At 42.9% G+C, this 12,550-nt stretch overlaps 1 protein-coding gene across 3 annotated transcripts in view; it reads left to right on the top strand.

Moving 5' to 3' along the window:
• The window catches only part of TRAPPC8 (trafficking protein particle complex subunit 8), a 111,812-nt gene that overhangs the window by 34,040 nt on the left and 65,222 nt on the right, over window positions 1-12,550 (top strand). For all 3 annotated transcript variants that reach the window (XM_056521780.1, XM_056521779.1, XM_056521781.1), the window contains 6 exons: window positions 282-456; window positions 1,782-1,935; window positions 4,421-4,511; window positions 5,387-5,637; window positions 7,668-7,783; window positions 10,236-10,386. In XM_056521780.1, the coding sequence (XP_056377755.1) occupies window positions 282-456; window positions 1,782-1,935; window positions 4,421-4,511; window positions 5,387-5,637; window positions 7,668-7,783; window positions 10,236-10,386 (938 nt within the window). The remainder of the gene's footprint in view (window positions 1-281; window positions 457-1,781; window positions 1,936-4,420; window positions 4,512-5,386; window positions 5,638-7,667; window positions 7,784-10,235; window positions 10,387-12,550) is intronic.

Raw genomic sequence — 12,550 nt, 5'->3', positions numbered from 1 at the left:
TTACACTGTGTTATCAGCAATCTACTGATTTCTGATATGGCTTTTTCAGACTGAGCAGATCCTCAGTACGACATAAGTTTCTATGGCCCCTATGTGCCACTGACTATGATAGCAGAGCACAATGCTAGGCTCTCTCCTTCAGATGGCATTTCACTTGGCATCTTGTAAATTGACAGAATGCAGTTTATTAGGATGATCATTTATATCATTATCAGGAAATACTTTTTATTGATACTATCAAGGATTTAATCTTTCAGTCACTGACTTAACAAGCTTCTTAGGCATGCTGGTTGTTTCTTCACATGAACCCGAACCTGTGGAACAGTTTTTAAAGTTGTCACAAGAGCAACATCGAATTCAACACAGCAATGACTATGCCTATCCCAAATGGTTTACACCAAACACTTTAAAGTATTATGTGCTACTTCATGATGTCAGTGGTGGGGAGGAAAAAAGGTAAGTAAAGAACCTAGACTTAAAACTGTGAGTAAATTGTGGAGCTGGTGCATGGTGTTAGGGCTGGGTTCACACACAGTATAGAAACAGAGAGAAACTAAAATGGAAAGATCTGGTTTGGGCTTTGTGTGAACTTTATATTTACCCCAGGTAAAAGTGCTCCTAGTAACACCTATTAGCTTTATATTATAGAATAAACTTTTAAATTAACCTTTATCACTCCATTATTAATTCATACCACCTCATAGCCAGAATATATTGTGTTCCCTAATATAACTGGAATGCACTGGGGGTCCAGTTAGGAGCTTATTCCAGGACATTTATATCGATGTCTATTGTCAGTATAGTTTATTGATATCTGACCAGTGGGGCACCACCACCAGTCAGTTGTTTGACAGAACCCACATTCACACTACACAGAGCAGGAAGGAGCATCTGTTCACAAAATCTGATGTAAACATAATCTTGTAAAATATAATTTCTTAAAGGGGTACTCCCATGGAAAACTTTTTTTTTAAATCAACTGGTGCCAGAAAGTTAAACAGATTTGTAAATCACTTCTATAAAAAAAAAATCTTGATCCTTCCACGACTTTTTAGAGGCTTTATACTAAAGAGAAATCCAAAAAAGAAATGCATTTCCTCTGATGTCATCATGACCACAGTGCTCTCTGCTGACCTCTGCTTCCATTTTAGGAACTGTCCAGAGTAGGAGATAATCCCCATAGCAAACACATGCTGCTCTGGACAGTTCCTAAAATGGACAGCAGAGGTCAGCAGAGAGCACTGTGGTCATGACATCAGAGGAAATGCATATTTTTTTGGGATTTCTCTTTAGTATAAAGCCCCTAAAAAGTACTGGAAGGATTAAGATTTTTTTAATAGAAGTGATTTACAAATCGGTTCAACTTTTTGGCACCAGTTGATTTAAAAAAATAAATAAATAAATAAATAAATAAAGTTTTCCACGGGAGTACCCCTTTAACACTTCTCTTTATAGAGTTGGTCAAGTCCCAAAAGCCAGAGGTAGTTAATACACTAGGAATTACTATTTTGCCTTACCGTAGGACAGTGTTTCCCACCCAGGGTGCCTCCAGCTGTTGCAAAACTAGTTTTGCAACAGCAGGAGGCACCCATGGTGGGGAAACACTGCCGTAAGAAGTAATTTGCACCTTAGTCAATAGATAAATGCATTTCTTGTGGCTGCTTACAAGACTTTCATTACTCCAAGTGTTGTTGTTTTTTTGCCTTCTCTCTAAAGTATTTTTTCTTTTTGTCTCTTGTTAATGGAGCACAGTTATTAATGGTGTGTCTGTTTTTGTTAAGGGCTGATTCAATTTATGAAGAAATGATACAGCGCTATGGGACTCAGGGATGCTACTTACTCAAAATAAATTCTAGAACATCCAGTAAAGGGGCTGATGAACAGATCCCTGATCCCTGGAGTCAGTACATTCAAAAAAACATCATTCACTGTCAGGTAAGGGATGATGATAATAATTAAAAAAGGAAATCTTATATACAGTTGTCGTTCTGTCTTTACTGCCAACATTGTTATAAATATACACTGCTGGCTGGCTGGATAAATAAAAGGTTTAGGTTGGAATGCTTTACTGAGATGAACTTAATGACATTTCACTTGTCTGTGGAAACTTATTATAAACCAATTGAGCAATGGATTCCAAACCACACCAAACATTAAGTAATAAAAAGTCAAAAATAAATGTATTACAGGCAAATCTAATCTGAGTGAATTTCACTAATATAAAGCCCTGTGTGAGTGTGTTTGCCCTTTACATGCTTGTATTCAGTCCCAACAATGTCTGGGCATGCCAATGATTATATTGGCATATAGTGTCCCGTGGGATCTTCTACCAAACCTAAAACTAAAACCTAAACATGAGATCTAATGTTTTCCTTCATCATAGGAAACCCAAACCCCACTACATCAGCATAAGATTTGACCGGAAGTCTGAGGATTTCATCCCAGTACTGAGCAGCCATCTGATACAGTTGGCATCAAATGGCCGTTTGTTCGACCTTCTAAGGATATGACTCCCAAGACCATCTTTTACTCATTACCAAACCAGTCATGCTGGATGATGTAAGCAGCATAATGTTCATAACAGCATCTCAGGTCTGTGATGTGCCCAGTGAACCTTCTCTTATCTGTGAAGGGAACGGTGTTAATGGTGGCTCATTGTGACATTCTCTGTTGAATGTCAGTTGAGTTGCACAGTGCTGGGCTGTGAGCACAGGTCCCACTAGACATTAGGCCCTCATGCCATCCTCATTGAGTCTTTTTCTGACCATTTGATAACTAACATGCACACCAGTAGCCTGCTGTAGGTTGTTTTGTAGGGTTCTTGCAGTTTGCCGTCTGTTCCTCTTTGTACGAAGAAGCAGATACTGATCCTGCTGCTGGGTTAATGCCCTTCTATGTCCCTGTTCAGCCCTTTTCACTAAAGATACATCCACATGTTCCCAGTAGTGAAAAGGACACAAGCCAAATTAGAGAAGAATCAGTCAAGAAGCATAAGGAGAGAGTAATTGTCTGTGGCCACCTCTTTAGGGTTGTCTTGCTGTTGCCTCCCCAGTACCCCTGTTGACACTCTCATTTGCACCAAAGCAGGAGAAATTGAGCAGCCTGTTTTGCAAAGTTCGTCATGGAGAAATACAACCTTTGCTTGGTAGTTAGGTTGCTAAGGCAACTGTAGAATGCCCAGTGAGTTCTGTGCATGAGCCCTTTCGTAATTAATAGGACTCGGCATTGAACTCAATGAGCACTGTATGGTTGCCATGGCAATCTGGTCACTCAGCGTGTTCTTCTCTCCGCACCAAACTATGCAGAACAGGAGTGAGAGCAACTCTGGAGGTACTCTCTTAGGGTGCTCTCACCAGCTCCCAGCAGCTTGCTATTCACAAATTATATGAGTCTGTATGCTTGAATAGACCCTAAAGCTGCAAGTCCGGGCACTGCCTGTAGTCAAGAAATGCACGTGGTAGCTTCACGTGTAAGAGTGCCCTTATCATCTTGGTGCTTTACTGTGATGCATAAAGCTGGGTTCACACTGTGTGATTTTGTGGAGTTTTTTACATTGAGTTTATCAATAGAAAGGGGTAAAAAGCATGTTTAAAATGCACAATTTCCTTCAAACTATCGCCCATTTGGGGTGCAAAAGAGCAGGCAACTGCTGTGAATGCATCTTTGCCTTAAGAAACCCTTTTTTTTTTGTTCTTCATCCATTCCACCACTGTGAACCCATTGTAAGACTTTAAATTCTTTGTCTTGAAGTTGCTATACAATGACCTATTGCGTATTGCTAAGCCATACTTGTTAGGGTGGGTTCACACCACGTTTTTCAAGTACGTTTCCCCGTATACGTTTTCATTATTGAAAACATATGGAACCGTATTGAAAACCATATACATAGACAAACAAGTGAAAATCGGATGCAACCAGGTGCATCCGGTTGCATCCGGTTTGCTTGCAATACGGTTTTCTCCCGTACTCAAAACCGTAGTTGACCATGGTTTTGTCTCCGGTTTTGAAACCGAACTGCAACTGCATACGTTTTATTTAACATGGACATCAATGGGAACGCACATGTATACGGTTACATATGGGAAAATGTATATGGGTTTTTACTTTGCACATGCGCATTTGCATCCTAAAGTCCCCACTTAAGACCCCCTCCCATTAAAAATGGACAACATTTTCAAGAATGTATGCTTTTTTTTTTTTATAAAAACGGATGAAACTGTATGCACTTTTTAAATCAGTATACAGTTTAAAAATGCATACGGTTTACTTTTTCCCATACTGTTCCATCCGTTTTTTTGCCATACGGTTTTCTTTAGAAAAACGTATTGAAAACAGTATGGCAAAAACGTGCTGTGAACCCAGCCTAAACCACCCTCTATTGTTTTCAGTACCTTAACTGTGCTTCTCTTTATTCTACCAGGATTCTTATGAAGATGGTTATAATCCTGCTGTACAAACTAGAAGTTCTGACCATATTGTACCTGTTGATGGGCTGGAAAATTATGACAAAGGTTGGAATATTTGCTCAGTTTTTGTTTGGTTGCGTGTGCTATATTTAATTTAGCTCTTTTTATTTGCCCTGATTGATTTACATTGTAGAATAAAATGTGATTCATGGGTCTTCTGTATTGTACAATATGTTGCTTACATTTCAGTAGATTTCATAAGCAAAGTAGTCATGTCTCTAGTACCCTTTGGCGTTTGCTGAAGATTTCTATATCTTGCAGTAAATGTCACCGGGATATTTTTTTTTTTATTACATTGTTCAGGTGATCAAAAGATCGCTGAGAATAAGAGGCAGTGATGCTCTCTGACAGCTGGCTACCCAGCCTGTTTCTACACAGTCACTGCAGAAAAATGCCCCTTAATGCACACCATAATGTGTGAGCAGGCACTAGGGCGTTAATAATAGTGATGAGCGGCATATGCCATATTCAAATTCGCAATATTTCGCGAATATATGGACGAATATATGTCCTATATTCGTGAAATTCGCATATTTGCTATGTTCGTTCCCTTTTTTTTTTTTTCAATGTGAAAAGTAATGAAATTCGCATAGTGCGCATGCGCAATTATATCCTTACCTATAAGAAGGGAGGGATCAGTGTCCTCTGACTAGAAGTGCCGATATTCGCAAATATTTGCATATTTGCGAATAATTGCATATTCGCTAAAAAAAAATCATAATTAACAATATATATCACTATATTATAAATATTCGTGAAATCGTGAAGTGGCGATATTGGCAGTAAAAATACCCATTTTGATTATTCGCGCTCAATGCTAGTTAATAACTGGTCTGAAAATGTAACTTGAATTAGATTTTTATGCTGATTTTTATGCTGAATGTAACACTGCATTTTTCTACTTCTGGCTTTCTTGTTAGAGGCTTTGTCAAACAGTTTCAAGACACACCCACTTGACCAGCTTACTGATGCTGGTGGTAGTTTTGATGGACTCGATAATGGAAGACCACCAGGTACCATAACTGAAACAAAGAAAGCAACAATGGGAGCGCTCCATGGCAGTTGTTTGGCGCTTACTGACCATGATCGCATTAGGCAATTTGTGCAAGAATTCACCTTCCGAGGACTTATACCACATGTAGAAAAGACAATAAGACAGCTGAATGATCAGGTGGGAGTGCATTCATTCTGTCTCATTGTTATGTGTTAGCCACTTATTTACTAAATTGATCAATTTTAGGTTAGAGAAATAACAACGTTCTTGCCTGTGATGTCCAGATACTGAGGCAAGTTGCAATAACAAGGAGCAGGAGAGCTCCACTTAGATCTGTGCCTGTTCATTTCTGATCGGAGAGCTGAGTGAGCAGTATATATACTCTAAAGACTTCCTGTGGATCCGTACAGCATTGCTAGTAGTATTGATGGTGATGCTTGTTGGTAGAACCTCTTTTGACAGACTAGGCTTTATCAATCTGCCTTGGGAGATTAACTGTCTGTTTTTTTTTTCATAGCAACCAATCACAGCTCAGCTTTGGTCTCACCGGGGTTGTTAACATGAAAGCTGAGCTGTGATTGGGGGGTTGTGGGAAAACCAAGCAATTTCTTTCTTAGGCAAATTGGTAAATTTGGGACAATGTGTCAATTAGCTGTTGGTGTGGTTAAAATAACCAAGCACATTTTAAAGATGTATTCACATTGCAGACATTTACAGCACACCTTCCTCCCTCACTCTGCTACACACAGCCCAGAGCTGTCCAGTGTGAGGTGAGCTCTGATTGGCTAAGGCTGCACACACCACCCTCAGCACTCTAGACTGCAATTCCTGATTTTGGACTTCTGCCAAGTCAGCTGGAGTCCAAAGTCTGTGCAAGAGATAGGGGGAAATGTGCTCTGTACAAGTACAGATACACCTAGGGGGCGCTTTTTTAAACACAAATAAAACATAGAAAACTAAATTTTTTTTTTTTAAACAAAGTACATTAGAAATATTTTTTATTTACCATAAGAAGTGCAATAGCAAAAAAAATGTTAATGACCTTGCCATTTAATGGGAATACCCCTTTTAATGATATGTTTATACATAATGTATACACTGCAAAATTTATGCTGTGAAAATTAATATAAGTACAGTGGTCCCTCAACATACGATGGTAATTCGTTCCAAACGAGCCATCGTTTGTCGAATCCATCGTATGTTGAGGGATTCGTGCAATGTAAAGTATAGGAAGCTGTACTCACCTGTCCCCGCCGCTCGAGATGGTGTCCCCGGGCCTCCGCTGGGCTCTCCGCTGTCTTCTCCAGTCCTCCGCTGTCTTCTCCGGTCCTCCGCTGTCTTCTCCGGTCCTCCACTGTCTTCTCCGGTCCTCCACTGTCTTCTCCGGTCCTCCACTGTCTTCTCCGGTCCTCCACTGTCTTCTCCGGTCCTCCACTGTCTTCTCCGGTCCTCCACTGTCTTCTCCGGTCCTCCACTGTCTTCTCCGGTCCTCCACTGTCTTCTCCGGTCCTCTCCTGGTCTTCTCCGGTCCTCTGCTGTCTTCTCCGGTCCTCTGCTTTCTTCCGCAAGGCCTTACTGGGCCTGCGTAGCTACGTCATTACGCCGCTGCGTACGCCATTCCTATTGGATGACGTGTGCAGCAGCGTATTGACGTCATCGGAGAGGGCCGAGAAGACACCGGAAGACCAGCGCTTGGACCCGGAGCATCGTGGAGGGGTAAGTAGGGGTAAGTAATACTTACCGCACCACACGGGGAACATTAAGCTGCTATCCGGCAGCAGCTTAAGCATTTTGCGCTGCCGGATAGCACTTAATGCGATGGCCCCGACATAAAAAAGCATTGTATGTCGATGCTAACATCGACATGCGATGGCCTCTGAGAGGTCATCGTATGTCGATTTCATCATATGTGTCGGGGTCATCGTAGGTCGGGGGGTCACTGTAGATGAAAAAAGCATAAAATCTGCAGCACATAACTGCAGTGTATATAGTGCGTGTGACCATACCCATACAGGATTGTGTGCATACTTCTAACCACTCAGTGCACTTTTTAAAACTAAATCGAATTGATTTTAAATAATTAGAAACAGAGAAATATGCTACAGTAAATGGTATAAAACATTGAAAACTTTTTAATTGTTTCTTTTGAGGATTGTGTTTTGTTTCATAAAAAGTAATTTGTTTCTATACTTTTATTCTCATTCTAGTTAATATCCAGAAAGGGGCTGAGTCGGTCATTGCTTTCTGCGACAAAAAAGTGGTTTACTGGTGGTAAAGTACCAGAGAAAAGCGTTAATGAGTTAAAGAATACCTCAGGATTATTGTAAGTCCTCCCTGTGTTGTAGTTCTACCTTTTTTCATATAATATGTAAGATAATATACTGTCCATGAAATATGTGAATAAAAATATATTTGCAATTCAGGGCATATAGGCTTAAAGGGAATTCTGGAACTTTGATATTGATAACCTGTCCGATATATATTTACAACTAAACTGCTCTTAGGAAACAAGGCCACTTACCTCACTGTACAGTTAGGAAAATGTTTTGATCCTGTTCACCCACTGTTACCCTGTCCATGACTGGTTTAAACTCTACATGCTGAGTCCGTAATTCATATAGAGCTTTGTGTGAAAGCATAGAATCACATCTATATGTCACAGCTGCAGTTGAACTACTACAGACACAGTGTATTTTATGGTATCATCCTAAAATTAAGGTTATTAGATGTTATAATATTTGTAGGCTACTGTTAACCTTAATGAGGTTGACCCACAATTAACACTTATCCCCTATGCATGAGTGTGATTGAGGAAGGTCCCCGATGGCTCCCCCTAGAGAGTCCCAAGCCCCCTCCCAGAATAAATCAGAAGTCGCATGTGTGCGCTGCCACTCAATTTTTATTCTAGGGTACTGTGGGAGATGACTGAGCTCTGTACTTGTACATTGTACTGATCTTGAGCAGTCCCATAAGCAGCTGAATGGATTAGCAATTTGCATGCTATAATAGAAATCTACTCTCTTCCCTGCATGAGGGGAGAGACAGGAGGGGTGTCTAGACTACTTCAGATTTCCTATAGATATTGTAGCTAAGATGTCACAGATCAGAGCTCTGCCCAAGCCGGTTATCTGTAGGTTTTGACTTGCATATCATTTTTATTTCCTGACCGGACAGTCACTTTATACATTTTTAGTGAATCAGGCTAAACATGTGTCCAGGGGAAATAAGAAATAAGCTAATTCCTACAGGACTTCATGATTCTACATATTGAGAGCCTCCTAAACACCTATTACTGACATTTGGTTATATGTATTTCTTGTGATCATATTGTGATTAAAGGGGTACTCGAGTGGAAAACAATTTTTTTTTTCCCCATATTAACTGCCTCCAGGAAAATAAACAGATTTGTAAATTAGCAAAAAACAGAGATAGCAATGTCCGGCACTGCTGCTGACCACCGAAAAGGACCTGGATCTAGGATGAATAGGAGTAATCCCCGAAGCTGAGGTAGTGCTCTGACTTGTAAGACGAGTCAAATACAATGTGCAAGGAGAAGGTGAAAAAGTCGGCAGACTCACCAGGGTTTCTTTTTTCAGGGTTGCTTCTTTATTAAATACTCACATACAAAACTTTGTGCGAAAGGGGAGAGAGGATCACATGGAGGGGGGTATTCACTGTCTGGCCAGACAGTGAATACCCCCCTCCATGTGATCCTCTCTCCCCTTTCGCACAAAGTTTTGTATGTGAGTATTTAATAAAGAAGCAACCCTGAAAAAAGAAGCCCTGGTGAGTCTGCCGACTTTTTCACCTTCTCCTTGCACATTAGATTTGTAAATTACTTCTATAAAAAAAAATCGTAATCCTTCCAGTACTTATCAGCTGCTTTATGCTACACAGAAAGTTGAGTTGTTCTTTTCTGTCTGACCACAGTGCTCTCTGCTGACACCTCTGTCCATGTCAGGAACTGTCCAGAGTAGAAGCAAATCTCCATAGCAAACCTCTCCTGCTCCCCACAGTCCCTGACATGGACAGAGTTGTCAGTAGAGAGTAGGCTGGTAAGACAGTAAAGAACTATACAAGTTTAAAGATCATTTAAAGATCTTTTTAAAGGGGTACTCCGCCCCTAGACATCTTATCCCCATCCAAAGGATAGGGGATAAGATGTCAGATCTCGGGGGGGTCCCGCTGCTGGGGACCCCCGGGATCTCCGCTGCGGCACCCTGCTATCATTACTGTACAGAGCAGGCTTGCTCTGTGCGCAATGACCGGTGATACAGGGGCCGGAGCATCGTGACATCACGGCTCCGCCCACTTGTGATGTCACAGCCCGCCCCCTTAATGCAAGTCTATGGGAGGGGACGTGATGGCCACCACGCCCCCTCACATAGACTTGTATTGAGGGGGCGGGCAGTGACGTCACAAGGGGGCGGGCAGTGACGTCACGAGGGGGCGGAGCCATGAGGGTAACGATGCTCCGGCCCCTGTATTGTCCGTCATTACGCACAGAGCGAGTTTGCTCTGTGCAGTAATGATGGCGGGGTGCCGTAGCAGAGATCCAGGGGGTCCCCAGCAGCGGGACCCCGGCGATCTGACATCTTATTCCCTATCGTTTGGATAGGGGATAAGATGCTAGAGGCGGAGTACCCCTTTAACTTTCGGGCACCAGTTGATTTGAAAATAAAAACGTTTTCCACCGGAGTACCCCTTTAGAAAAGATGTTAAAGACGATAAGCTTATTTTTCTTATATATTTTTTTCTTTTATTCTGTGTTTTAGGTATCCACCAGAGGCACCAGAGCTTCAGATTAGGAAAATGGCTGATCTGTGTTTTTTGGTGCAGCATTATGATTTGGCATACAGTTGTTATCACACTGCAAAAAAGGACTTTCTCAATGACCAAGCAATGCTTTATGCTGCAGGGGCACTGGTAGGCATCACATCACATGTTGTCTTCTAATTGTTCTGTTAATATTTCTGGTTTTTTTTTCCCCCCCCCCCCCCCCTCTCCTTCCAACAGAGTTCATTCACTGTTTCAAGTGTACATAGTCAATTTATGACAGGCTCTCTATTGCAGCAAACTATTACAAGAAATTATACACTGCTCAAAAAAGGGAACACTAAGATAACACATCCTAGATCTGAATGAATGAACGTGCTGACAACAAAATCACACAAAAATTATCATTGGAAATCAAATGTATCAACCCATGGAGGTCTGGATATGGAGTCAGACTCAAATTCAAAGTGGAAAACCACACTACAGGCTGATCCCATTAGGATGTAATGTCCTTAAAACAAGTCAAAATGAGGCTCAGTAGTGTGTGTGGCCTCCATGTGCCCGAATGACCTCCCTACAATGCCTGGGCATGCTGCTGATGACTCCTGGACAGTCTGTGGTGCAACGTGGCATTGGTGGATTGAGCGAGACATGATGTCCCAGATGTGCTCAACCGGATTCTGGTCTGGGGAACGGGTGGACCAGTCCATAGCATCAATGCCTTCCTCTTGCAGGAACTGCTGACACACTACAGCCACATGTGGTCTAGCATTGTTTTGCATTAGGAGAAACCCAGGACCAGCATATGGTCTTGCAAGGGGTCTAAGGATCTCATCTTGGTACCTAATGGCAGTCAGGCTACCTCTGGCAAGCACATGGAGCAGTGCGGTCCCCCAAAGAAATGACACCACACACAATTACTGACCCACGGCCAAAACTGTCATGCTGGAGGATGTTGCAGGCAGCAGAACGTTCTCCACGGTGTTTCCAGACTCTGTCACATGTGCTCAGTGTGAACCTGCTTTCATCTGTGAAGAGCACAGGGTGCCAGTGGCGAATTTGCCAATCTTGATGTTCTCTGGCAAATGCCAAATGTCCTGCACATTGTTGGGCTGTAAGCACAACCCCCACCTGTGGACGTCGGGCCCTCATACCACCCTCATGGGGGTCAAAGTCCCTAATAGATGCTTTTTTATAACATTTTATTCCCCAAAAAATAAATAAAAAATTGATTAAAAGTTCTATATACCGTATATACTCGAGTATAAGCCGACCCGAGTATAAGCCGAGACCCCTAATTTCAACCCAAAATCCCAGGAAAAGTTATTGACTCGAGTATAAGCCTAGGGTGGGAAATACCTCATCCCCCCCTGTCATCATCCAGACCCGTCATTAACATCCTCATCATCCCCTTGTCATCATCCCACACATCCCCACTTCATCATGCCCTTGTCATCATCCCACACATCCCCTTATCATCCCACACATCCCCCCTTCATCATCCCCTTGTCATCATCCCACACATCCCCATATCATCCCACACATCCCCCCTTCATCATCCCCTTGTCATCATCCCACACATCCCCTTATCCCACACATCCCCCCTTCATCATCCCCTTGTCATCATCCCACACATCCCCTTATCCCACACATCCCCCCTTCATCATCCCCTTGTCATCATCCCACACATCCCCCCTTCATCATCCCCTTGTCATCATCCCACACATCCCCTTGTCATCATCCCACACATCCCCCCTTCATCATCCCCTTGTCATCATCCCACACATCCCCTTATCATCCCACACATCCCCCCTTCATCATCCCCTTGTAATCATCCCACACCCCCCCCCCCCCTTCATCATCCCCACACCCCCCCCCCCCTTCATCATCCTCTTCTCATCATTCGCCCTCAGTGGTCTTCAACCTGCGGACCTCCAGAGGTTTCAAAACTACAACTCCCAGCAAGCCCGGGCAGCCATCGGCTGTCCGGGCTTGCTGGGAGTTGTAGTTTTGAAACCTCCGGAGGTCCGCAGGTTGAAGACCACTGCGGCCTTCAACATGCGGACCTCCAGAGGTTTCAAAACTACAACTCCCAGCAAGCCCGGGCAGCCATCGGCTGTCCGGGCTTGCTGGGAGTTGTAGTTTTGAAACCTCCGGAGGTCCGCAGGTTGAAGACCACTGCGGCCTTCAACATCATCCAGCCCCCTCTCACCCCCTTTAGTTCTGAGTACTCACCTCCGCTCGGCGCTGGTCCGGTCCTGCAGGGCTGTCCGGTAAGGAGGTGGTCCGGTGAGGAGGTGGTCCGGGCTGCTAT

This window comes from Hyla sarda, chromosome 5 (genome assembly GCF_029499605.1).
Source record: "Hyla sarda isolate aHylSar1 chromosome 5, aHylSar1.hap1, whole genome shotgun sequence".
NCBI classification, from domain to species: domain Eukaryota; kingdom Metazoa; phylum Chordata; class Amphibia; order Anura; family Hylidae; genus Hyla; species Hyla sarda.
The sequence above is the reverse complement of the archived record's forward strand: the minus strand, read 5'-3'. Positions and strand labels throughout refer to the sequence as shown.